Source organism: Paramisgurnus dabryanus, chromosome 8 (assembly GCF_030506205.2).
Source record: "Paramisgurnus dabryanus chromosome 8, PD_genome_1.1, whole genome shotgun sequence".
Lineage (NCBI taxonomy): Eukaryota > Metazoa > Chordata > Actinopteri > Cypriniformes > Cobitidae > Paramisgurnus > Paramisgurnus dabryanus.
This window is the reverse complement of record NC_133344.1, coordinates 15,048,304-15,074,133: the sequence shown is the minus strand read 5'-3', so window position 1 is coordinate 15,074,133 and position 25,830 is coordinate 15,048,304. Positions and strand designations below refer to the sequence as shown.

The following is a 25,830-nucleotide window of genomic DNA, read 5'->3' as shown; positions in this document are numbered from 1 at the left end:
ATCTTGTTTTGTTGGTCTACCACAAAGAGTGAGTTATCTCCCAATCACTTGGAAACTGTAGTGTTACCGTATGGATTAAAGGTGGTGTTTTTTTTGGGTTTTTTTTTTTGCTCTACAGATGATCTTTGATAAAAGCCGGTTTGGATGTTCTTTTAAATGGACACTCCACTTTTTTGAAAATAGGCTTGTTTCCAGCTCCCCTAGAGAAACAATTGAGTTTTACTGTTTTGGAGTCTATTTAGCCGATATTTGAGTCTGGCGGTAATTAAACTCTAAAATGTTAATCTGCGGTGGACCTTGGTTGTACTTATCTTTAGCTTTTTTGAAGGCATCTTAAGTAAAACATATCTAATGAAGCACACGCAAAAGACCTGAACTGGAAGCGACCCGTCTTGCCAAATACAAAAGTTTGTTGCGCAAAACCTCCATTTTAAGTAAGAAAATAAAACATGAAAAATAACCATTTGAGGATCATCACACTGTCAGAACCCTTTAAAGAATCACTTGCCATCGGTGAATAAACAGCTAAAAAATTGATATACAGAGAGTAAGTGATATATTAAGGTCATGCGAGGTTGATTTCTGGTCAAAGAAAGTGCAGTCAGGAGGATAAGACACAGCATCTCAGTATAACCTCAAAACTGAAAAGGAAAGAGTAAGTCAGGTTTCTTTCGCAACGTTTCACCAGAAGTGAGGTGTGACACCAGAAGTATCAGCAGAAGTCATGATGTGTATGATTCTGACTCCAGATACTAATTGTATGCAACATGACCAGAGTGGTCACTTCTAATCTTGTTTATTAAATAATCACTGTAAAAAATAAAATTTTTAGAGGCAATTTCCTGGACAGGGTTTAAATTCATTCAGGACTAACCTTTAGTTATACAAGTGCCAAATGGACATCTTTGAACAAAGTGAAATGTCTTGTTGTTTAGCAGCATATCTCACACAAGTGATGTGTATGTGATGGTGTATCAAGTTGAACAGTGGGTTTCTAATTCATTCATTTTTATCAATTGGAGCGATACTCAGTCATTTAAAAAAGTTGAAGTTCAGTCTTTCTGGGTCATTCTTTCTGTCATACTAATCTTTGGATTTTCTGGTTCCCTTTCAATGTTTTTTCATTTTGTCAATTTAGTGCATCATTTGTGAGAAGTATTAAAGGTACACTCCACTTTTTGTATGCTTATTTTTTAGCTCCCCTAGAGTTAAAGAATTGAGTTTTACCATTTTGGAAGCCATTCTTCGGGTCTGGCGGTACCACTTTTAGCATAGCTTAGCATAATTCATTGAATCTGATTAGACCATTTAGCTTCGTGCTCCAAAAATGTTCAAAGAGTCTTGATATTTTTCTTATTTAAAACTTGACTTTTCTTTAGTTAGATTGTGTACTAAAAAGAACGGAAATTTAAAAGTTGCGATTTTCTAGGCCAATATGGCTAGGAACTATACTCTCATTCCGGACTAATAATTAAGGACTTTGCTGCCGTATCACGTGTGCAGCGAGGAAAAAAATATTACGCAGTGCCCGAAAATAGGGGACTATTTTCAGGTGCTGTGTAAAATCATTGCGCCTTCTGCAGCCATGTTACAGCAGCAATTGGCACTAAGGGGCCTAAAGTGTGCCAAGAAAACATCAACCACACCATTAACAAGGCATGATGGATCCATGTTCTCATTCTGTTTACGCCAAATTCTGACTCTACCATCTGAATGTCTCAACAGAAATTGAGACTCATCAGACCAGGCAACATTTTTCCAATCTTCAACTGTCCAATTTTGGGTAGCTTGTGCAAATTGTAGCCTCTTTTTCCTTTTTGTAGTGGAGATGAGTGGTACCCGGTGGGGTCTTTTGCTGTAGTAGCCCATCCGCCTCAAGGTTGTGTGCGTTGTGGCTTCACAAATGCTTTGCTGCATACTTCGGTTGTAACGAATGGTTATTTCAGTCAAAGTTGCTCTTCTTTGCTTGAATCAGTCGGCCCATTCCCCTCTGACCTCTAGCATCAATAAATCATTTTCACCCACAGGACCTGCCGCATACTGGCTGTTTTTCCCTTTTCACACCATTCTTTGTAAACCCTAGAAATGGTTGTGCGTGAAAATCCCAGTAACTAAGCAGATTGTGAAATACTCAGACAGGCCAATTTGGCACCCATTTGAACAACCAGGTAACGCTCAAAACTGCTAAAATCACCTTTCTTTCCCATTCTGATATTCATTTTGGAGTTCAGGAGATTGTCTTGACCAGGACCATACCCCTAAATGCATCGTAGCAACTGCCATGTGATTGGTTGATTAGATAATTGCATTAATGAGAAATTGAACAGGTGTTCATCATAATCCTTTAGGTGAGTGTATTTGTGTCGTGCCGCATTACCATCTTGCGTGTGCATTATTTTCTTATAATTCAATGGCCTGTCGTCAAGTTTTCCTTACTTATAAAATAGCTCATATTCCAAGGTTTTAAAAGATCCATGAAAACACGATAATAATAGTAATATATTTATTGTAAAAAAATCAGCATTAAAACAAAATTACAGCTTATATGTCATTGTTACAAGAAAACTAATTTCTTTGTTATTAAAGCAAGGTGTTTTTAATATTATTAACATTGTTTCATTACGGCATAGCACAAAAAATATGTTGAGTGGTATTGCGTTAGCGATTTAAAAAGTCATGGGTTAGACCCAAGGGAACATATTAATAAAAATGTAATCCTTGACATGCAAGTTGCTGTGTATAAAAGCATCTACTTAATGTGTAAATGTAATGAAATATCTTCTTAAAATACTTATTTAGCTCATTGACATATCATTTAGTTCATAGTGCATTATATTAATCCTCAGAAGACCCAGTTTCTTCTGTTCCTTTACCATGCATAGATAGGGAGTTGTTTTGGGGTTGTGAGAGAAGATTCATGTGTTCCTCTGCAAATGCGCTCTCAAACACAATAACCAAAGACTGCTTCAGTTTCTTCTGGAAATCTTCACACATCAACACATACAAGAATGGATTCAGACAGCTGTTCAGATAGGCGAGACTAACTATGAGGGGCGCTACCCCATCTAAAACTACCTTAAAGCTGGTAAGCTCGGCTGACTGGTTTGTAGCATTTAGTTCACGTATCCACAGGTCGATAAGTTGATGTATATAGAAAGGAAGCCAGCAGAATAAAAAGGTGAGGATTACAGCTAGAATAATACGAAATGGCTTTAGTTTATTGTTTCTTCGTAGCGTTCGAACTTTCACGCCAATTGCCAGATACGAACTAAAGATTATGATGAAAGGGAGCATGAATCCCACGATGAAACGATATATTACCAGAATCTTATAGGTTGCTAGACCATAGGGAAAATCAGCACTGCACATGGTTCTTTGTACGGAATCATTAAATGTCGTCTTTCGAAAAATCACCGAAGGAATACTGCAAGCGATGGATGCCAACCATATTGCCAAGCAGCTTATTTTTGCTTTGGATAGGGTACGTTTGGTCCGAGCCCAAACCACCATCCATGTGGACAGACAACGGTCCACACTAATTGCTGCTAAAAGGAAGGTGCTGGCAAACATATTAAGCACTGTCACCAGGGTGCATAACTTACACATAAAATCACCAAAAGGCCAGTCGAAATTACGGAACACGTAGATTATGTTAAAGATCATGAAGAAAGTAAATAGAAAATCGGCTCCTGCCAGGTTCAGAAACCAGATGGTGTTGACAGTTTTTTTCATTTTTAGACCCACTACGTAAATGACCACTCCATTTCCAACAACACCAAGCACATGTGTCACACATTGGAGGAATATTGTGATGGAGGTGAGGAGGTCCATGTTGACTTGTGCATTGTTAGTTGACGTCGTCACATTGGATGAAACTTCTGTTTGGTCTAAAGGGAAAATGAAGCTTATTTAGAAATTAAATACACAAAGAATAGTGTGCATGTTCATTGTTTATCTTTTATTTCATATGGGGACATACTTGGTGTTACAGGATATTTCAAAATGCTATTTCAAAATTGCAATGTCATAAGATTTCAGTAGGAACAACAGTTATGCACACAGTAAAACAATTTTGCTGCCTTATTTTTTAGAGAAGAAAAATGAAATTGCAATTCCAATAATAATTAATTTAATATTAATTTAAATTATTTGTGATATTTAAGTGAAAAGTTGGTAAAAACTAGTTAAAATCATTTAACTTCATTTGATTTTACACTCTAAAAAATATATTTTTTGCACTTAAATTTTAAGTATAATCAAATTGGATTTACAAGCTGTTTCAACTTTGTTTCAAGATTTTTTATCTTGACTAATGATACAGAGTTGCTGAAACTTATAAAATAAAGTTGAATTAGCTTAAGTAACTCATCACTAGTCAAGATCAAAGTCAAAGTAGAAATAACTTGAAATTGAAAAGTGCATTTTTTTTTAAGTGCAGTAAAACTTTAAAATATTAATTTGAAATGACTTTTAAAGCTGATTTAATTGTACTTGAAAATTTAAGGCAGCAAAAATGCTTTTACAGTAAATGTAAGAAATGTTGTGATGCAACATATTCTTACACTGATTATTCAAAATAAGTTAAGCAACTCATTACTAGTCAAGATACTACTTTAAAATGACTTGTAAAGCTCAGTTTGATTATCCTTTAAACATTAATTCACCAGAAGATTTTACTTACTCATTTTATATTTGTTGAAGATGTCGAAGAAATGTGACCCAAAATAAAAATCCTTATCCCTGGAATTAGAAAGAGTTCTTTATTTAAAACCAAATATGTATAAAGCTAAAATGCATGACAGAAATACTTTAAACATACCTTTAGTTCCTCAGGTCAGATGTGACAGATAAGAGCTAAAAGTAAAATTTCATCAGTTTTATCATAATAACGCAACTAATTTTAATGCAAAAATTTTACTGGGAAATTAGTGCGAAAACAGCCGTAACAAAGAGCGAAACGTTTATGAGTCTTCAATGCTAAACGTCATCAACCTTAGCAGTTTTGTGATGTTCTTCACTCTCAGAGTTGATAAAAATAAATAATGATCTGCATGTTACTTTACTTCCCGAGTACACCTTATCACCCAATAAAGTAAGATTAAGAGAGGAGTTAACTTTCCAGAGAAATTAACCACTTAAGCAATGCTTTATAAAGTTAAGTTAAGTATTTATGCATTTGGCACACAATTTTATTCAAAGCAACTAACATTCAAGTGTGCATTCAAGCTATGGATTTTATCAGTATGTGTATTCTTGGAATCGAACCCATGACCTTTTGCACTGCTAATGCAATGATCTACCACTGAGCTGCAGGAACACTAACACAACACTACACTTTGCTGCTTTAAATTTTTTGTTGAATCAACTCAGATTTGCAAGTCATGTCAACTTACCATATACTGTCTTGACAAGAGATAAGTTGCTACAACTTATAAAGGTGACTTTTTTCAACTTATTTATAAGTTATAACAACTCATCTCTAAAGTCAAGATAAATACGACTATGTTCACACTGCCATCAAAATCCGATTTTCTGCTCATATGTGACCCATGTCTATGTCTTTGTATGACAGCGTGAACAGCACAAACCACATACAATCTGATCTTTTTGATTCTGATATGAGCCACTTCGATTTGTGGTTCTAAATCAAATACAGATCAGATGTTTTGCTATGTGACATCAGTCTGAACAGTCATGCGACTTTTACGCCATTTTAGATTGATATGTGTCCCAACTGTGGAAATATGGCCCAATCGCATGTTTGCAAAACCAAACTGTAAAAAAAAATTAACAGGCAAATGTCTGTATTTTTACAGCATTTCTCAGTTTTTTATCATACATTGAAAGTCTGTTGTTTTACAGATATTTTCTGTAATTGAAAGGTATAGCGGAAGATTTTCCCGAATCTTAAAAAAATGCACATGCGCAACACTCTACCTGCACGAGCATGCACGAGCCTAGTTCTTCTCTTCGCTCTGTTTACAAGTTGCTGTCGGCATGTTTACCGGGACTGCGCGGTTCCTGACTTGGGCCAGGGCTAGCATTGCTAATCATAGCTTACATCAACTTTTACTAGCAGTAATTTTGAGCCCAGTTTCACGAAATATCATTATATAGTCACGTATCACGAATTTTTGCGTTTTTTCGTGATCGTATAACGAATTCCTGTTTTCGTGTGATTATCACGTATTGGTTACTCAACTGTTTTGTCCTATTTTCTTACCATTGTCACTTCGGTTTAGGGTTAGATTTACATAAAATGACGTCCCTACCCAAACCCAACTCTAACCCTAACACCAGGCGACATATAAAAAAATAAATCAGAAAAAATTGTATAAACCAATATACAAAATGACATTCTAATGCAAGCAGCAAATCTAACCCTAAACCGAAGCGACAATGGTTTAAAAATAGGAAAAAGCAGTTGAGTAACCAATACATGATAATCACACGAAAACAGGAATTCGTTATACAATCACGAAAAAATGCGAAAATTTGTGATAATATCACGAAAAAAGAATGAAAAAAATACGTGACTTTAGCACGACACTTTGTGAGACTGGGTAGTAATTTTAAATGGAGTTCTCCAAATAGCATGCCAAACTTAACTGTCGAGTAGAAACTTCGTGTGGGAAGCCCAACCTTTGCATTTAGCGCACACAGCGTGTGAAATAGTCTCCCAAAAGTGAACCTAGGGACGAGCATTAAGTCAACATATCACCAGAATGATTGACAACTGGGATGACCAATGGTATTGATGATCCACCCGGAAAAAGAAAATCTTCTGCTAAAACCTTTAATGTTTTACCATTAAAATTACAGATAAAAATCATAATGTAAGATTACATAAATTTTACGTTTATATGGCCTAAAACGCGTGAAGCGCCTTTAAACTTTTTATCTATTTTCCTCCTTGTTACTGCTTACGTTTTTCTACACCAAAGGCCTGTTGCTTTAAAGGGACACAAGGCAGCATTTTTATGTTAATAAATCATCTTCGTAAGTCGGTATATGGTTAAATGACTCATTACATGACGAATGAAGACTCTCTCGCCCGCCCCTACCGTCTGTAGGAAGAATACCCCACTTGCAAGTTCGCTGTATCCGACCCGGTGTCCTTCAGTCTCGTATAGTCTTAGATATAGAACGCATTTACTCCCAGACACTAGGGGGAGCTAGTAGAGAAATAATACTCAGACTTGCCTTGTGTGCCTTTAACAGATGCTGAGTTTTAGAGTACTTTTAAGCATTTAGCAGACAATGAGAATTTTTTAAATAAAATTATTCATCTATTGATCAGACAATTATATCAGAAGTGCTAAACAAAGTTTCAACAATTGCAAGACACCATATATGTCAAAAGAGGGACAGTAAGTATTAGAGGAGAGTTTATTTTATTTATAGAATATGAGAGTTGGAAAAAGCTATAAGCAAATCTAATGCAGGTCTCTACAGTTTAACAAAGCTAAACTTTTCTATGTCAAATACGGAGTTTAGCAGAAATGTTTCGAAATAAGGTTGCCAGCAGGATTTTCATCTTCACTGACAAACAAGTAATAACTAGGAAAACTTATGAGGAACTGAAACACACGTACATAGCAAAATGTCAAAAAAAGGGTTGCTGCCCAATTTAATGTTTGTAAATGTAATTTATGTTCAAATAAAGTCTTTTTATACTTTTTTGGAATATGAAGAGTGCCTTGGATCCCCTTTTTTGACGTTTTGTGTACCCTATACCAAAGAGCACCTACAATTTTTTTCTAAATAATTTTTTTCTGCTATTTCTGAGCACTCTGATTTCATGATTCAAAGCAAAATAATTGATATATAAAAGTTTATTTAAACAACAAGAAGCAAAAAAAAAAAAAGATTTACTCACCATCAAGCCGAAAGTCATGGGCCCTGTTTTCGGTAGCACTTTATTTTACAGTACGTGTACTTACCTTGTACATGTATGGTAAATAAGTTGTACTTACCGACAAATGTGTGGTACTTACTTTTAGGTATCTACATGGTATTTAACTGGTATCATTACTGTACTTACCAATGGTACATACGTGGTAGTTATTATGTAACTCTAAATAAGTACTGGGTAATAATAGATACATACTTATAGTGTAGGTATGCTGTAACTAACGAGAAACATTACTGTACTTACAAATAAATGTACAATATAAGTATTTAGTATTTACAGGCAAGTTAGGGTAAATGACAGGTATTTATAGTGTACATATATGATAACTAATATCAAACTACAAATTGTATATACATGATAAGTGTGTGGTACCTGTAGGCCAGTGTAAGTTAATGAAAGGCACATATGGTGTATGTATACTGTAACTAACAAGAAACACTACTGTACTTACAAATTGTATATACACAATAAGTGTGTAATAGTGAATGTACCCAGTAGTTAATGTGTATGATATTCAATGGTTGGGTTTGCCTCACAGTGACATGTATATGATGCTATATCTTAGGTGGTAGGTCCTATGTAATAACTGTGTAAAAAGCAACACTTTATTTTACAGTCCTGTTTCCATGCAGTTACCATGGACGTACTAGTGAATGTACACAGTAGTTAATGCATACGGTTATTAAATGCTTGGTTTAAAGGACAAAGATACTGAGTAACAAAATGGCACATCAGTAATGTTTGTTCTTAGTTATCATATACATATGGTATAAGTAAAACTTACACTTGGCTGCAGGTACCACACACTTATCATGTATATACAATTAGTAAGTACAGATGTGTTTGATATTAGTTATCATTATGTACATTATAAATACCTGTCATTTACCCTAACTTGCCTGTAAATACTAAATACTTATATTGTACATTTATTTGTAAGTACAGTAATGTTTCTCGTTAGTTACAGTATACCTACACTATAAGTATGTATCTGTTATTACCCAGTACTTATCTAGAGTTACATAATAACTACCAAGTATGTACCACTGGTAAGTACAGTAATGATACTAATTAATTACCATGTCGATACCTAAAACTAAGTACCACACATTTGTCTGTAAGTACAACTTATTTACCATATATGTACAAGGTAAGTACACGTACTGTAAAATAAAGTGCTACCCTGTTTTCTATTGTTATAAAACTTGGAATAGCCAGGACAATTACTAAAATAACTCAAATTGTGTTCAACTGAAAGATTATGGACATAATGGCCCTCATTTATCACTCTTGCATAGAAACGGGCGTATATGTTGGCGTAAGATTATGCTTACACTCCTCTCACCACCTGATTGATGAAGCTGTGCGTACCTTTGAAATTCAGGTGTACGCAATACCTGCCCTTCATGAATGCTGCGGCTGAAAACGATCGTCATTAGATTAACACGCCCATATAAATTCAAGTTTCTGCTTCCCCCACGCCCTCATTTTACGCCATGAACACACGGAAGACGGCAAAGAAGAGAAACCAGAGAAGTGGAAAGAAACAAATTTGTTTTATTTGGGAGTTTAAAGAGTGGGATTAAAGACACATTAATAATTGCATGACAATTTGTAATATTCTTATTATTCTTATTATGATTTTTATTATTAATGACGCTTATTCGGGGCGGCAGTGGCCTAGTGGTTCATGTAGGTTGTCTACAAACCGGAAGGTTGGTGGTTCAATCCCCGGCTCCACTGGACCAAGTGTCGAGGTGTCCTTGAGCAAGGCACCTAACCCCAGCTTGCTCCCGACGAGCTGGCTGGCGCCTTGCATGGCTGACACCGCCGTCGGTGTATGAATGTGGGAGTGAATGGGTGAATGTGAGGCTAATTGTAAAGCGCTTTGGATGGCCATAGGTCTGTTAAAAGCGCTATATAAATGCAGTCCATTTACCATTTATTGTTATAGAAGAATGTCGTTATTATTATTATTATTATTATTTACTGTTGCACATCTAAATTCTATGTCTGCTTAAGTTTTTTTAATAATTTAATAATATTTTAAAATGGTGTAGTAACTTCTGTAGTGTGTTGTTCTGTATTTACATACAGTTGTTTGTTAGCTAAGATCCAGTTTGATACGGAGCTCCGGATATAATTCAAATTAACAATTTGTTTCCACGACATCCATGTTTTACTAGGCTTATTCACAATTTGAAGTAATAATAATTGTAATAGTAATTACAAAATATTATAATAATTAATACCAAGGAACAAACTGTTGAATATTGGGAACAAATTGAAGAGTTTTGTTGCAAAACGAGATAACTCCGTTTTTAACATTTTTGTCAAAACATGTTTATTATTATGTTATCATGTTATTATTTTGTTTTATGGTGCTACTTAGCTGAATTTGTTAAAGGAATATTCCATTTTCTTAAAAAACATAATTTCTTCTCGACTGAACAAAGAAAGACATCACCATTTTGGATGACATGGTGGTGAGTAAATTATCTGGATTTTTCTTTTGAGGAAAACATTGCAGGATTTTTCTCATTTTAATGGACTTTAATAGAGCCCAACATTTAAAACTTAACTCAACACTTAACAGTTTTTTTCAACGGAGTTTCAAAGGTCTATAAACGATCCCAAACGAGGCATAAGGGTCTTATCTAACGAAAAGATTGTCATTTTTGACACTAAAAATAACAAATATACACTTTTAAAGCACAACTTTTCGTCTAGATCCGGTCCAGCGCGACCTAACGTAAATGCGTAGTGGCGTAGGGAGGTCACATGTTACATATATAAAACGCACATTTGCGGACCATTGTAAACAATAAACTGACACAAAGACATTAATTAGTATCAGTTGACATACAACAACGTAGGAACGGTCCTCTTTCAACACACTTGTAAACACTGGGGCGGAGTTTCGCGTTCGTCCTCTGTGACCTCTTGACGTCATGACGTATTGCGTGAGGTCACTCTGACGCATCACGACAGGATCTAGACGAGAAGTTGTGCTTTAAAAGTGTCTTTTTTTTCTTGTAAAAAATGACAATCGTTTTGCTAGATAAGACCCTTATGCCTCGTTTGGGATTGTTTATAGTCCTTTGAAACTCCGTTGAAAAAAACTGTTAAGTGTATAGTTAAGTATTAAATGTTGGGCTCTATTAAAGTCCATTAAAATGAGAAAAATCCTGCAATGTTTTCCTCAAAAAACATAATTTCTTCTCGACTGAACAAAGAAAGACATCAACATTTTGGATGACATGGTGGTGAGTAAATTATCTGGATTTTTCTTTTAAGAAAATTGAATATTCCTTTAAGTTATGAAGGTTTAAATCAAAACAAACCAACTGCAGTTGAATTGATATTAATTGAAATGCACAACCAAAAAACAAGATTTCTGAAAAAAAAAACAAAAAAAAAAACGTATCTCGTTTTGCAACAAAACTCTTCAATTCTAAATTTATGGCCACACTTTAAACTAAATAAGAAAAATAATTGTTAATTTGTGTCCATAATGTAGCATAATAGATATTTCGTGGCCATGAGTTTGTCCGCATGTCATCATGTTCGGATTTATGGCTCTATTCAACACAAGCATTTTACTTTACCTATTCATGTATTTATTTATCATTGAATGGTATGTAACTAGCTTACCTTTTGATGCATGACCATGTTTCCGTAGCACATCCTTGTGCTTTTTGGCAATGTGCACTCCCTTTCACTTTCTTATCCCTGCTCAATCTTAACTTTGATTTTTACTTTACATTTATGTATAAGGCTTGAATGCATAACTTATTGCTAGAGGTTTTCACAGCAACTAGCAAATTATCAAAGTGCGTTCACCATGGTTTTGTGTGTACGGCAGGTGTACGCTGGAAATGTGGTGTACGCACTTTTGATATATGAGGGCCATTGTATCTCAGATGACAGATGCTGGACATAGGTTTCTCAGATGGCTTGAGGGTAAGTAAATCATGGGGTCATTTTAATTTTTTGCTTAACTATCCCTTTAGTTCACAATTATAAAACACATCCTTATTTACCTTAAAGTAATTAAAATGTTTAAAAAAAATGTGAAAGGTAAGCGGTGATGCCAATTGCAAACCATCAGGACTAACAAGTGGGTGTGTCAGGTGAGCAAACAAAGAGAAAAAGAAAAAGATTGTGTGCATTAGAATTACAAAGACAAGTACAGCGCTGCCCTCTTCTTAGCCCTAAAAATTGATTCAACCTGTTACCTGAATCTAGATGTTTATGGTTGAAGTAAGAGATCAAAAACAGCCAGACAGTTGTCATTGCAAAATATCACAAGCATCACTGGACCCCATCACAAAGCAGAAGGGCCCTATGTAGCACCCTGAAAGGATTATTTACTGTAACAACCAGCTGGTTGTATGATATCCCACTTTTTTACACAGCTGCTTGCCACATGTGTAAATATATGTATGTGTACTCAAAATATTGATTTAATATGTTAAAGGATTTTGCAAGTGGTAAACAACACCGTTCCAGGAGCACTTGCTGTTTCAGTTTTTTAACATACACAAACATTACAATAAAATACAACCAACTTCATGAAATTTTGAACAAATACCTTTACGACTATTTGTATAAATAAACACATACACACACTATTTGTGTATGTTAAATAAACACCTTTATGACTTTTTGTGTATGTTAAATAAACACCTTTACGACTATTTGTGTATGTTAAATAAACACCTTTACGACTTTTTTGTATTTTAAATAAACACCTTTACGACTATTTGTGTATGTTAAATAAAAACCTTTACGACTATTTGTGTATGTTAAATAAACACCTTTACAACTATTTGTGTATGTTAAGTTAACACCTTTATGACTTTTTGTGTATGTTAAATAAACACCTTTACAACTATTTGTGTATGTTAAATAAACACCTTGACGACTCTTTGTGTATGTTAAACAAAAACCTTTAAAACTATTTGTGTATTAAATAAACAAACACCTTTAGGACTATTTGTGTATGTTAAATAAACACCTTTATGACTTTTTGTGTATGTTAAATAAACACCTTTAGGACTATTTGTGTATTAAATAAACAAACACCTTTAGGACTATTTGTGTATGTTAAATAAACACCTTTATGACTTTTTGTGTATGTTAAATAAACACCTTTAGGACTATTTGTGTATGTTAAACAAAAACCTTTAAAACTATTTGTGTATTAAATAAACAAAGACCTTTAGGACTATTTGTGTGTGTTAAACAAACACCTTTAGGACTATTTGTGTGTGTTAAACAAACACCTTTAGGACTATTTGTGTGTGTTAAACAAATACCTTTAGGACTATGTGTGTGTGTTAAACAAATACCTTTAGGACTATTTGTATATGTTAAACAAAAACCTTTACGACTATTTGTGTATGTTAAATAAACACCTTTACGACTATTTGTGTATGATAAATAAACACCTTGACGACTATTTGTGTATGTTAAATAAACACCTTTATGACTTTTTGTGTATGTTAAATAAACACCGCGACGACTATTTGTGTATGTTAAATAAACACCTTTACGACTCTTTGTGTATGTTAAACAAACACCTTTACGACTCTTTGTGTATGTTAAACAAAAACCTTTACAACTATTTGTGTGTGTTAAATAAACAAACACCTTTAGGACTATTTGTGTGTGTTAAACAAACACCTTTAGGACTATTTGTGTGTGTTAAACAAACACCTTTAGGACTATTTGTGCATGTTAAATAAACACCTTTACGACTATTTGTGTATGTTAAATAAACACCTTTACAACTATTTGTGTATGTTAAATAAACACCTTTATGACTATTTGTGTATGTTAAATAAACACCTTTATGACTATTTGTGTATGTTAAATAAACACCTTTATGACTTTTTGTTAAATAAACACCTTTACGACTATTTGTGTATGTTAAATAAACACCGTTACGACTCTTTGTTAAACAAAAACCTTTACGACTATTTGTGTGTGTTAAACAAACACCTTTAGGACTATTTGTGTGTGTTAAACAAACACCTTTAGGACTATTTGTGTGTGTTAAACAAACACCTTTATGACTATTTGAGTGTTAAATAAACAAACACCTTTAGGACTATTTGTGCATGTTAAATAAACACCTTTACGACTATTTGTGTATGTTAAATAAACACCTTTACAACTATTTGTGTATGTTAAATAAACACCTTTATGACTATTTGTGTATGTTAAATAAACACCTTTATGACTATTTGTGTATGTTAAATAAACACCTTTATGACTTTTTGTTAAATAAACACCTTTACGACTATTTGTGTATGTTAAATAAACACCTTTACGACTCTTTGTTAAACAAAAACCTTTACGACTATTTGTGTGTGTTAAATAAACAAACACCTTTAGGACTATTTGTGTGTGTTAAATAAACACCTTTATGATTTTTTTCTGTATGTAAAATAAATAAAAAAGAAAGAAAGAATAACAAACAGGACCAGTGTTATTTACGTCTAATGAAATGGTCTATTCACTTATTTGTATCAAATGCAAATCCTCCCTGAGAACAAACAGTTTCCAACTTTAAGCAAATGTATTCAATGTGTTTAAAGTTTAATCAAGACAATGCATTTGATCTATTCGGTTGTAAATAAAATACAATATGCTTATTTATATCGATTTTATTTGTAAGTATTAAACTGCAATTGTCACAGCACCAGATGTGGATAATCCCAGATAATATTGGGTGGTGGCTATCTGGGAATATCAAACCTTGGAATATAATACATAACATAAATATATCTGCTTATGTAATGGTTATGTTGTACATCCTAATTGTCTATTTTTACAGTGGTGATAGCAAAGGTTACAATAAGGCAAAGGCTTAATTTAATATAAAACAACTCTTTGTGTTTAAAAAAAGTCACAAAATATTATAAACAGAAAATATTCAGTTCCCTCAATTATGATGATTTTTAAGACAACAAAAGATACATCAGCACTAACAACGTTATAATATAAAGGTTTTGTGTAACAAGGTAATTATAAAAACATAAAATAAGTCTTTTTCTCTTCTATACATGCAGTTTGTTTGGATTCCTCGAACCGTCCAACTTTGACTCAGATAGTGGCAACAGTTTGTGGTGGGACCGAATGGAGGAATGTTTGAGAAACCTTCATCTCCGGTTTACAAGTTTATATTTTCAATCATCACCAGACTGAATTTAAAAGCTTGTTCTGCCCTGACCACTTCCAGAGGAGGAGATGGTTGTGTCGTTTGTCTGCTTGCCAAATTCACCTGGCAGTGACTCTGAATAGCATGAAGTAGAACGACGTGATGACAGGTAACGCATATGCTCCTCTGAAAAGGCCGCCTCAAACACCAGCAGGAGAGACTTTTTAAGTTTTGTCTTATACTCATCACACATGAACACATAGAGAATGGGGTTCAGACAACTGTTTAGAAAAACCAGGCACTGAATAAAAGGTCCTGCAGAATTAATTGCGTTATGAACATTCTCATTCCATTTATACTTTGCTGCACTTACATGACACAGTTGTTGAACATGGAAAGGAAACCAGCATACAAAGAAAGCCAGAATCACAGACAAAATGACTCGCAAAGGCCGAAGCTGCTTTCCTCTTTTAAGGCGTTTCACGCGCACACCAATAGCTATGTATGAAGATGCAATGATCAAGAAGGGAATTAGAAAGCCAACCATGAACCTGTATGTGAACAGAGACAGTAATTTATCAATTGACTGGTTGTAGACACAGTGTTTCAATCCCTTATGTTCCTGTACTGAGCGATTGATGACAAAAGGGAGGCTGCAGCAGATGGATAAAATCCACACAAATATACAGATGATTCTGCCTTTGTTTAGAGTTCGTTTGTTCTGAACCCACACAATCATCCATGTGCACAGACATCGATCCACACTGATGGCTGTCAGCAAAAAAATGCTCGCAAACATATTTAGTACTGTGACCAACGATGATAATTTACACACTGAGTCGCTGAAGGGCCAAACCTTATTGTTGAAGGTAAAAATTATGTTGATAATCAAACAGAAAACGAAAATGAAGTCTGCAATCGCCAAATTGAGAAACCAAACGGAGTTGACTGTCGTCTTCATTTTGTAGCCGGTCACATAGATGACAAGTCCATTTCCAATGACACCCATGATCAAGATGACAAGATATATGCAGATCTTTAAGATATCGGTGCTTGATAAGATTTGGTTTGCCACTGTGTTGATGTTTGTTGTGTTCTCTGTCTGATTTTGAGTTCTCAAAGTTGTGCCCACTGCAAAAAGAAAAGAGAGAAATCACTTGCACATTGCACAGTGCTTTATGCATATGCTTACAAAAAAAAAGAAGTATACATATGGTGGTTTCAAATGACTGACTTAATTGTATTTCATGTAACAATTGTGTATATAATTTGTGTTAGTGTTAAAATGTATTAAAATATTTGTGGTATGTCCAAAAAATGCTTAAATAACTTGGCATGCTTAGCATTCTGATAAACAGTGTAGATGCACTGTCATTTTGGATATAAAGGTCTGCCAGATGTTTTTTTCTAGGAGACTGTCCTCCAAAATATAACGATCTCATAGGTTGTTTGTGGAAGCACCTTATTACGACGTAAAGTGACATATTAAGGGATTAGTGTCCTCTAGCGGCAGTAGCTTATACAACTTGTTGTTACGTTTTAAGGTTTTTGCCTTATACATCAGATTAAACACATTCAATTTTATAAAATTAGAAACGATTTCATAAACATTTATGGTTTTAAAGAGCATCTAACCCCACCCTCACCCTTACCCTAAACCCAACCACTTCTTAACCATATAAAACACAACATGCAAGTAAAAGCACAGTCAAGTATTTATTGCATAAAATATTACTAACCATTCACGTTCCAAACTGAAGCCATACGATTACTTCATATGAAGAAAGCAAAGTCAGATCTCATTTAAACATAAACCGCATGACGTATTGGTCACAAGAGCCAATAGCGCCTCACATTCTTAGCTAACGTAATGATGCAATCGGTCACGAGACACACGAGAGCCAATGCCTTTTCACGATCATAAATGACATATCATCGCTTCTTCTGGTGGCAGTTTTTAAAATCAGTCTACACCGGATCTTATATTTACAGCGGATTGTCATCACTTTTGCATCTTTTCATCAAATAAATCGATTGTTTGACCTCGGTACACTTGTAATATTTTAAGTACATTTTTAAAAAGTTGTGACTGTTTTGTATGCTGTGTTTATATCATATAATAAATAAATGGGTATGTTTTTTAGGGGTGTCAACAATAATCAATGCGGCAATGAATCGCAATGCGCGCATGGATGATTCAGCATCGATGCAGCAAAGTGCCATAATCGATTATGTCACTGTTTATTTTCTGGCCTCGAGTGGACAATAAAGTTGTGAAGTTTCAATTACTTCCGGGGGCATAACAACAACAATCAAGATGGCTGAGGCGGAGAGAGATGACCTTGATAGATGGGTAAATAAAAACACCCCCTTTTCCATGGAAAGTGGACATATGGGCACATTTCGGATTCTATTAAGTTAATGGGAAACAAGACTTACGCTGTGTGTAAAATTCTCATCTCAGGTATATAATTGTCATTGTCTTAAAGCTGCTAAGCTTCCGTTTTGGTTGAGAATAGTTGCACTTGACTTTACTACTTGACTGATTAAAAATTTGCCTTGTTGTGTACAATAGAATTCTGATGCATCGTAGAATCGAATTGAATTGAATCGTTACCTGGTGAATCGTAATTGAATCGAATTGTGAGGGCAGTGCCACTGCACACCCCTAATGTTTTTTGCCCTAAATGCCTGAATAGTGTAATGTGTAATAAAATACAATTAATCCTGGTGGTTTAAATCGAAAATCTTATCCCAGTACATGTCATCATAGCAAAATGACCCCCCAATATATAATTTTATACCTTAAGGGGGCGTACACACCAAAACTTTTAAACGCGGCTGAAAAGGCCTGGAGGACGGCGAATCCCAGCTGTTTATTTACATTTACATTTACATTTAGTCATTTAGCAGACGCTTTTGTCCAAAGCGACTTACAAGTGAGGTAAACAATAGAAGCAATTATGGCAACATAAGACAGCAATACATAAGTGCACTGGAAATAGTCTCATCAAGTCCAACACAATATACATAGCCAAGGGTATGTTAGTAGTTTTTTTTTTTTTTTTTTTTTTTTTTTTTAGATAAAGAGGAAGGTAGATAGAGAAAGAGATAAAGAGAAGGGTAACTAAATAAAGATAGTAAATCTGTAATTAGGAAGTTAGGTAATGGTGGAAGAGATGGGTTTTTAGCCGAGTCTTAAAGACAGCTACAGTGTCAGCTGATCGTGTCACGACCGGCAGATCATTCCACAGTTGTGGGACAGTTCCTGAGAAGCGCCAGTTGAGCTGAGCGCCAGTTACTTCAGCCGTGCACTTTGGTAGCTGTGATACTTGAGCTGTTAGCCAGTTGGTTGTTGTGCTACTTGCCCCGCCCCTCCTCCACTGTGATTGGAAAAAACGCTAGCTGCTGGCTTATTTAAAAAACGCAGAGCTTCCATTGGAAACCGCGGGCGTAAAAGCTTTGATGTGCACTCCCTCTAATATATTACGTTTCACCTGCTGCCAGTAGAGGCGCTAATTTGCTAAAAGCATCTTTTGGTCGTATTTGGTAAATGGACAAACGACCATATGTAGTTTATAGTTCACCATATAATGATCATATTGCTTCTGAGAACAAAACTTTACTGTACAGAAGTCATTGGGGATATTTTTAATGACAAAACAAAACTGGGTGCTTTACTAAAATAAATCACAATTTACAAAAAAATTCCAGGGTGACGCTTGAGTCTGTCCCAAAATACGACTCCGTTGCACCCACGTGGACTCGCATCAAGGGTCCCTACAGTCTGCTGCACTACATTATGTCATCAAAGGGTGGACTCTGAGGAGGAACATAAGTCCGGAGTGTGCACTTTGGGACAGGGCCAGGGTTTGAGATACGTTTTCTCTTGTTCGGTGGGTGTGTCAGAACTACAGTCCAATCAGCAGCAACATGTAAATAAACGTACTAAAGAGACAGCTCGCACAATGGGTTCAAGTTGGAATGTTGTTTTTCAATCTGGATGGTAAGGGTAGCGACTGTAACATTGAGCATATTTTACAGTATTAAACGCATATTTATAATGATTTCATCATTATACACATCACCGTTTCTGTTTAATAAACCTTGTGCAACGTTTTGTCGGGGCTGAACGCAGCCCAAGGAAACACGCCTAAAAAATTAACTCAGAAATGGTGAAAAACTGTTTAACGATATTCTCTTCAATTCAGTACTACATAGTTTACAGTCTTTCTGGCATGTTTCAGCAATAAATTTCTAACATTTATAATCTGTTTAGAAACTATTTTTCAAGATTGACTTTACAGGAACTTTCTATATTTCGAATTTTTTGTGTGGTTTCATTAAGTTTGTTTTCTTCCCTGGATTTTTTTTCTTTTTGTTTACTGGTTTATTGTGGTGTAGTTTGAAATGGGATCTTTAGGTGATCACCTGGAGGTATAAAGGGTGGCTCATTAGTTTTTTTTATGTCTGATAAAGAGCCCGCAAAATGTCACATGGTCACACTCTATGTGAAAGTCTTTTATTAATGAAATGTTACACAATGAAAAAATTACTTCTATTAGTTTAAAATCAGTGACGTTTCACCATCAAGGCTTTCATTAGACATCAAAAGCAATAGTCAACAAACACAGTTTTATACACGCAGTAAACAACATTCTGCCCAGGGATTGCAGGTGCAGCTTTATTTCTAACTCTGGCATAACACTTTTGGTATGCATGGTCCCTGTTAAATAAATAAATAAAATACAACACAGGTGTTTTCCATTAGTTTATAATTATTTAATTGGCTTTCGAATAGGGTTAAGAGAGAGAGAGCGCGCGCGAGAGAGAGAGAGAGAGAGAGAGAGAGAGAGAGAGAGAGAGAGAGAGAGAGAGAGAGAGAGAGAGAGAGAGAGAGACCCGTTTAAATGAATTAAGCGCATTGTCTGAAGCGCAGTCTAAGGGCGTGTCCGAATCTACTTTTGCTAATTTAACGATGGGGAAAAATGGTTTGTGTGCAAAGCGCACAGCCTAAAAGGGGTTTTCCTATTCTCGTAATGTGTTTTTTTTTTTTTTGCTTAACGTGCAATAAACCAATGAGAGTCTCAACTCTCATCCCATTTAAAGGGCAGTTGCGCTCGCGCCATGCCGATTCCTTAAGATGGAAGGATTTGTAAACGAAACAGAGGGAGAAGACCCCCAGTTCAAGATGAATGTTAAATGTTGTTTTCATTTTGTATTAAAAAAAGTCGTCTTCTTTCAATCTTGGAAATAAAATTCGCAGGCTTTGAATTGCTGTAAATGAATGGATAGCCTACATGATCAGGGTAATCTCAAAAATAATTTACAGATATGCAAGAAAAGGTTTGTACTCTATAATTTTTTGCATTTTTTACTATTTGTAACAAACAGGAGATAAGAATTTACAAACGTAGAGCCGAAACGTTTCAGCACTCGGACAGCGCCGTGAGTGAAAAGCATTACTTAAAAAAAGTTCTCATGTCACCTTATCCACAGGTACAAAGACATCATATACAATAAATCTGTGGGGGAGCATAAAAAACAGTAACAGATGCAATATTTGCATTTGTTTAAAGCATAACATTTAGCCTAATTACTTGTGAAGTAGCTCTTTTTACGCCTTGTAACGTCTCATAATCGGTCCTCATTTATGTCCAAGAGACTCAATAATAATATTTTACATTTTAATCTTTTCATTCTTCAAAATGTTTGTGTGCTGCTAGTTGGTGGTCAATGGCGTAATCTATTTTAGTTGCCTCAAAATAGCAACGCGCCAACAATGCGCTTGAACACACCTTGTTTTCAGACCAGACTGCCCATGGGCACAAATGCATTTGCTATTTTAACAACATGCTGCTAAATGTGAAAATGGTAATTGTGCCGAGTTGAAACTACACTGCAAATAAAAATTACTGTAATATGCAACTGGTTGCCAGTAACTTACTGTAGAAGATAAAGACTGAAAATGTTTCATGTTCATTTAACTTTGAACAAACTGTTGCCAGTAAATAACATAAATGTAAAATCTACAGTAAGTTACTGGCAGCTAGTTGCCAGTAATACCCAGTAATCCTGTCATTTCTACAGCATTTTTTACAGTGTTGCAAAAGACGCTTGCGTCGCGCATTGCGCTGTATTGAGCTGGGTGTATGATAGAGCCCAGAGAGTCTAGACCTTACACCTAGAGAGATCATATGAGTTGTCAATCTTCTTAATCATCAATCAACAACAACAAACCACATGCACAACGTATAAGTACGTTGCATTGATAATATTGCATGGATTACAGGTGATGGCACAATTTTGGAAATGTATTTAGTTCAATACTGATACAGAATCCAACTGAATATCATGCAAAATATCTAATTGTCACTTTTTTACTTAAATAAGCTGTTAGAAAAATGCATGTGGTTGATTTAGATAAAAAAGACAGTTTAAGTACGTGGTTTCACACGCCAGACAAAGCCTTGGTTTAAACAGACGTTTCCTGTTGATTTAATTCCATTGTAAAGCTTGATACTGCTTGTAGATAATTTTGCATTTTTTGGAAATGCATCAACACTGAAATATTTCAACAATACAGCTTCATTTATGAGTACAGTGTCAAAGCTTGCATTTTTTCATGATTGCTTTTCACAATATTATATTGCATCTAAAATGCAGTGCACACATTGTGATCAAATTCAATAAAATGTGCCATGAGTGCATGACTTTTATTTTACTTTAAAATTGCAGCCAACACTAAGAGACAAAAGCACAGACAGATAAGATCACTTTCAACTCAAGTGGTCATTATCTTGTGTAAAGCAAAGATGCAACCGTCAACATAAAAGTGGAGGAAATAATACAAAGCTCGCCTTTAGCAAAACTAATGTCATACATCTTCACATATCACAATTTTGCTAAGTTACAGTTAAAATGTAAACCAAGTTACTTTCACTCTGGGTATCTTTAAAACATAAGTTGATACATTAGCAAACATAACATTACAGCATAGATGTAAAATCTTACCCATTTTCTTTGTCTTTATTTTCTACTGTGTGTCTGCAGGTAAATCTGGTAGATATCAATGCCCACAATAACGTATCTGCCATTTCCCTTTATAAGGGAGAATAGGGGTGGAGTGTGGGGTGATGATGTAAAACAGACAAATATGCTTCTGTAGAAAGACATTTGAATATCATTTGCCAAGAAAAAGTTTCCCATGTCTGATCAAACAAAGCCCCCAAAACATTGTTTATCAAAAATAAATGTTGTTTATGGAGTGGTCATCACCATTGAGAGGTAACATACACATCCGTTACTGCCTTGTTTGCCAGGGAGTATGGGAGGGTCTATAAGGTTATTAAATTTAGCACACTTTCTAAGGAAAGTCTCAGCATGATGTAAAAATAACAGGATGTGCAAAGGCTGAAACTGTGTATCAAGGCTAAGTTATATATTCATAAGACTTTAATCATGTTACCGCACATACTGTTCAATGTATGCCATCTTATAAGATCATGACACCATATAGATTTAATACACAAGGGCAGAACATATATGTAGACTGAACGATGATGACACCTACTGCTCAGCATAGGGATGCACTACTATACTGCAGTATTCAAAATTAAAATTAGTATGTCCCAGAGGTGGGGACAAGTCACACGTGAGCAAGTCCAAGCAAGTCAAGTCACAGTTCAGATAAATCAAGCAAGTCAAGTCAAGTCAAGGGTTCACCCTAAGCAAGTCAAGTCGAGTCCTCATAAGTTTCAAGTCAAGTCACAGTACAAAAATAAATAAGGGTTCATTTTTTCGATAGGTCTAAAATTAGCATTAGATACAGAAATCAAATCAAATGAATAATAACACTGTCTTTATTATATGAATTAAATATTTTAAATATTATTTTTTTGGCCCATTTTGCCTTTATTTGTTAGACAGTAGTTAGAGAGGTGACAGGAAAGTACAGGGTGGAGAGAGGGGTATAGGATCGGCAAAGGACCTCGAGCCAGGATTTGAACTCGGGTCGCCGGAAGTGCGTCTGCACCATATGTCGGAGCCACCGACTACACCACCGGCTCTGACATTTTTTTTTTTTTGAGCTACAGAATTTATTTTCTTTTTGTCTTGGGTTGTTTGATTAACATTAATGACACAGACTTGAGTAGGTTTAACTCTTTTGCCACCAACGTTTTTAAAAAAGTCGCCAGCCAGCGCCAGCGTTTTTCATGATTTTCACTAAAGTTTAATGCCTTCCAGAAAATGTTCTTCTTTAAATATATAAACAAACAATATACCAAATGAAAGAACAGACCCTCTGCTTTAAAAAAAAAACCCCGTTTCATTCTACCTTCAGTAGTTCTTTTGTAATCAGCTTTTGAATATGGGTAGGTTTCTGCAAAAACACCACATTTTGAGCAAAAAGGTGAGATAATTCAATTTTTGTGATGGACTTTTTATAGAGATCCCATTCAGAGCGATCTTCAAAACAGAGACGGACATGCAGCAGCTTGCCATAGGGCAATACTTCCGTGTTTAAAAAGTTGCCACCTGGTGGATAATAGCGGTATTAGGGAAAGCCGGAAATACTCGTCATTGGCAAGGAAGCGTTTTCTCTTGATTGACGTGATATCTCGTCAATGGCGGCGAAAGAGTTAACTGAGGTTACTGTCTCTTTAAGAGAAGCACAGACTGGTTTCATAAATTAAGACATAAACAAATGTTTTAATTAGAAAAAGAATTTTATGGAGATCAATGTTTGTATTTGCCCTATTAAGAAACTAAAATTTTTATGTTCGCTTGTTTTCTGAAACACGTCTCTGTGTGCACTATTGAGGGCACTTAAACGTGCGCTCACACAGACGTAGGGCGAATTCCAAACAGCGCAGCATGAATAGTCGATCCACATAAAAAGTTTGTTGTTTTTCAGTGTTCTGTTCCCAAAATGTATTTTAATGGACTACATTATGACACACAGTACTGTAGCACAACTCTCTCTACAAATCAAGCGTTCTGATCTTTGTATGGTGTAGTGATGATCACGTCTGATTGGAGCTGGACCAGACACATTCAACCGCACGTGCGTCTGCGTGTCGTTACAGAAAGCTGCTCACTTTAGCGCCTTTTTGCGATTAAATTGTTTAAAATCACTTGAAAGTTAACATTTGCAAGCCTTTGAAACATGTGCAAATTGTAAACTTTCCCTTTATACATGTGTGTGTCAATCAGCGATTCGAATTGCATACGAGCCGAACCGTGGGTCGTGCCTTGTGACCACGGATCACCTGCAAGCGTAATGCTTTTAATTTTCCAAATGCAGACTACGCAAACACTTGAAAATGAGCACATTTAATACAGACATTATAGCCTACATGTAATATAGAGCGGCCCACTTATTTTAAGATGCCCATCAACATAAAAATTTAAGCTATACGCCACTGTTGAAGTCAAATTCCAAATACATCTATTCACGAGACGTATCAGTAATGATAATGTTCACTTTTAATAAGAAAAAAAAAACAATATGCAACCATGACGACAGAAAAGATTAATTTATTACATTAGTAATTGTTATAGAGTGAAATTGACTACTGTATAAAGATATGTCTTTCTTACCTTTTCTTGTGGTCCTTGACTTATATGGTTGTCCTGTCAGATATTCTTGCATTGCTTATTTTGCATCTGGCAAATCTTTTTTCTTTGGCATGGTCCAGTCTTTATAAGCAAACAAGACTATTTGTGGAGCCCGTCTACTGTCTGCCATGTTTGGCGCGGTTTGAATTGTGCAGCGTTAAAGGCACAGACGCTGATTAGTGGTGCTGACGTCACAATAATTTTTTTTTAAATTAATTTTATTGCTGTTTGTTTATAAGTCATTGTCGAGTCTTCCACTTCAAGTCAAGTCAAGTCTCAAGTAGTAACTTGTAAAGTCATGTGACTCGAGTCCCCCACCTCTGTCCCAATTTGTAGTATGAGTATCTATAAAGTACCTGGATGGTCTACTATTTTATATGAAAATTTGAAGTGAATCTATATTATCTAATATAAAGAAGCAACTGCTTTACTGTCAAAACAATACATTTATATAGTTTGTGTGGGTGCAGTATGGTCCTGTCCCAAGTGGCGGACTTTGTGTAGACTTACATGCGTCTTTATTTTTGTAACACAATATAATAATCACAATTTAAAGGTTGTGTATTATAAAACAACAAAAAACATTAAGTGAGTAGGTCACTAATACAGAGTTACTATAACCTAAATAAAGTATGTAGATCGATTCTCCACTTGTTCCTCATGAATTCATTGCTTTGTTTGAATACCCTGACCAGGTTGAAATGGACTGTTTGTCTGATGGGGAAGTTTTTTATCTCCAAATTACAAATGTGCATCTATAGAAATTAAGAAACTAAAAGCTTGTTCTTCTCCTTAATACCACAGGAAGATATGTGGTATAGTGACACTAAGGCCGCATTTACATTGCATGTTTCAAATGACTCAATTCCGTTTTTTCCCCTCATGTTGCACCAATCGGATATTCAATTAAATTAAATTTTATTTATATAGCGCTTATCACAATTGTTTAATTGTTTCAAAGCAGTCCCGCGAATATGACCCATGAACATGTTAGCAGGACAAATACGCATAGATTCCAATTTTCTCCGATTGGTTTCAGGCCCCATTCATATGGGGAAAATCTACAGTAAGTTACTGGCAACCAGCTGCCAGTATTACTGTAATTTCTACAGAATCTTTTTTATGT

General features: G+C 35.2%; 2 protein-coding genes across 2 annotated transcripts; both read right to left on the bottom strand.

Annotated features, from left to right (window-relative positions):
- Positions 1-2,553: 2,553 nt before the first annotated feature.
- LOC135770364 (C3a anaphylatoxin chemotactic receptor-like) lies at positions 2,554-5,069 on the bottom strand. The gene is made up of 3 exons (XM_065280068.1): positions 4,820-5,069; positions 4,682-4,740; positions 2,554-3,887 (listed from the first exon to the last, which is right to left on the bottom strand). Exons 2-3 carry the CDS (start codon positions 4,683-4,685, stop codon positions 2,836-2,838), a joined length of 1,056 nt encoding a protein of 351 aa, XP_065136140.1. The 5' UTR covers positions 4,686-4,740; positions 4,820-5,069; the 3' UTR covers positions 2,554-2,835.
- Positions 5,070-14,574: 9,505 nt separating this feature from the next.
- LOC135770810 (C3a anaphylatoxin chemotactic receptor-like) lies at positions 14,575-22,235 on the bottom strand. The gene is made up of 2 exons (XM_065280622.1): positions 22,098-22,235; positions 14,575-16,214 (listed from the first exon to the last, which is right to left on the bottom strand). The coding sequence occupies exons 1-2, from the start codon at positions 22,099-22,101 to the stop codon at positions 15,133-15,135; spliced, it is 1,086 nt and encodes a 361-aa protein (XP_065136694.1). The 5' UTR covers positions 22,102-22,235; the 3' UTR covers positions 14,575-15,132.
- Between the last annotated feature and the right edge of the window lie 3,595 nt (positions 22,236-25,830).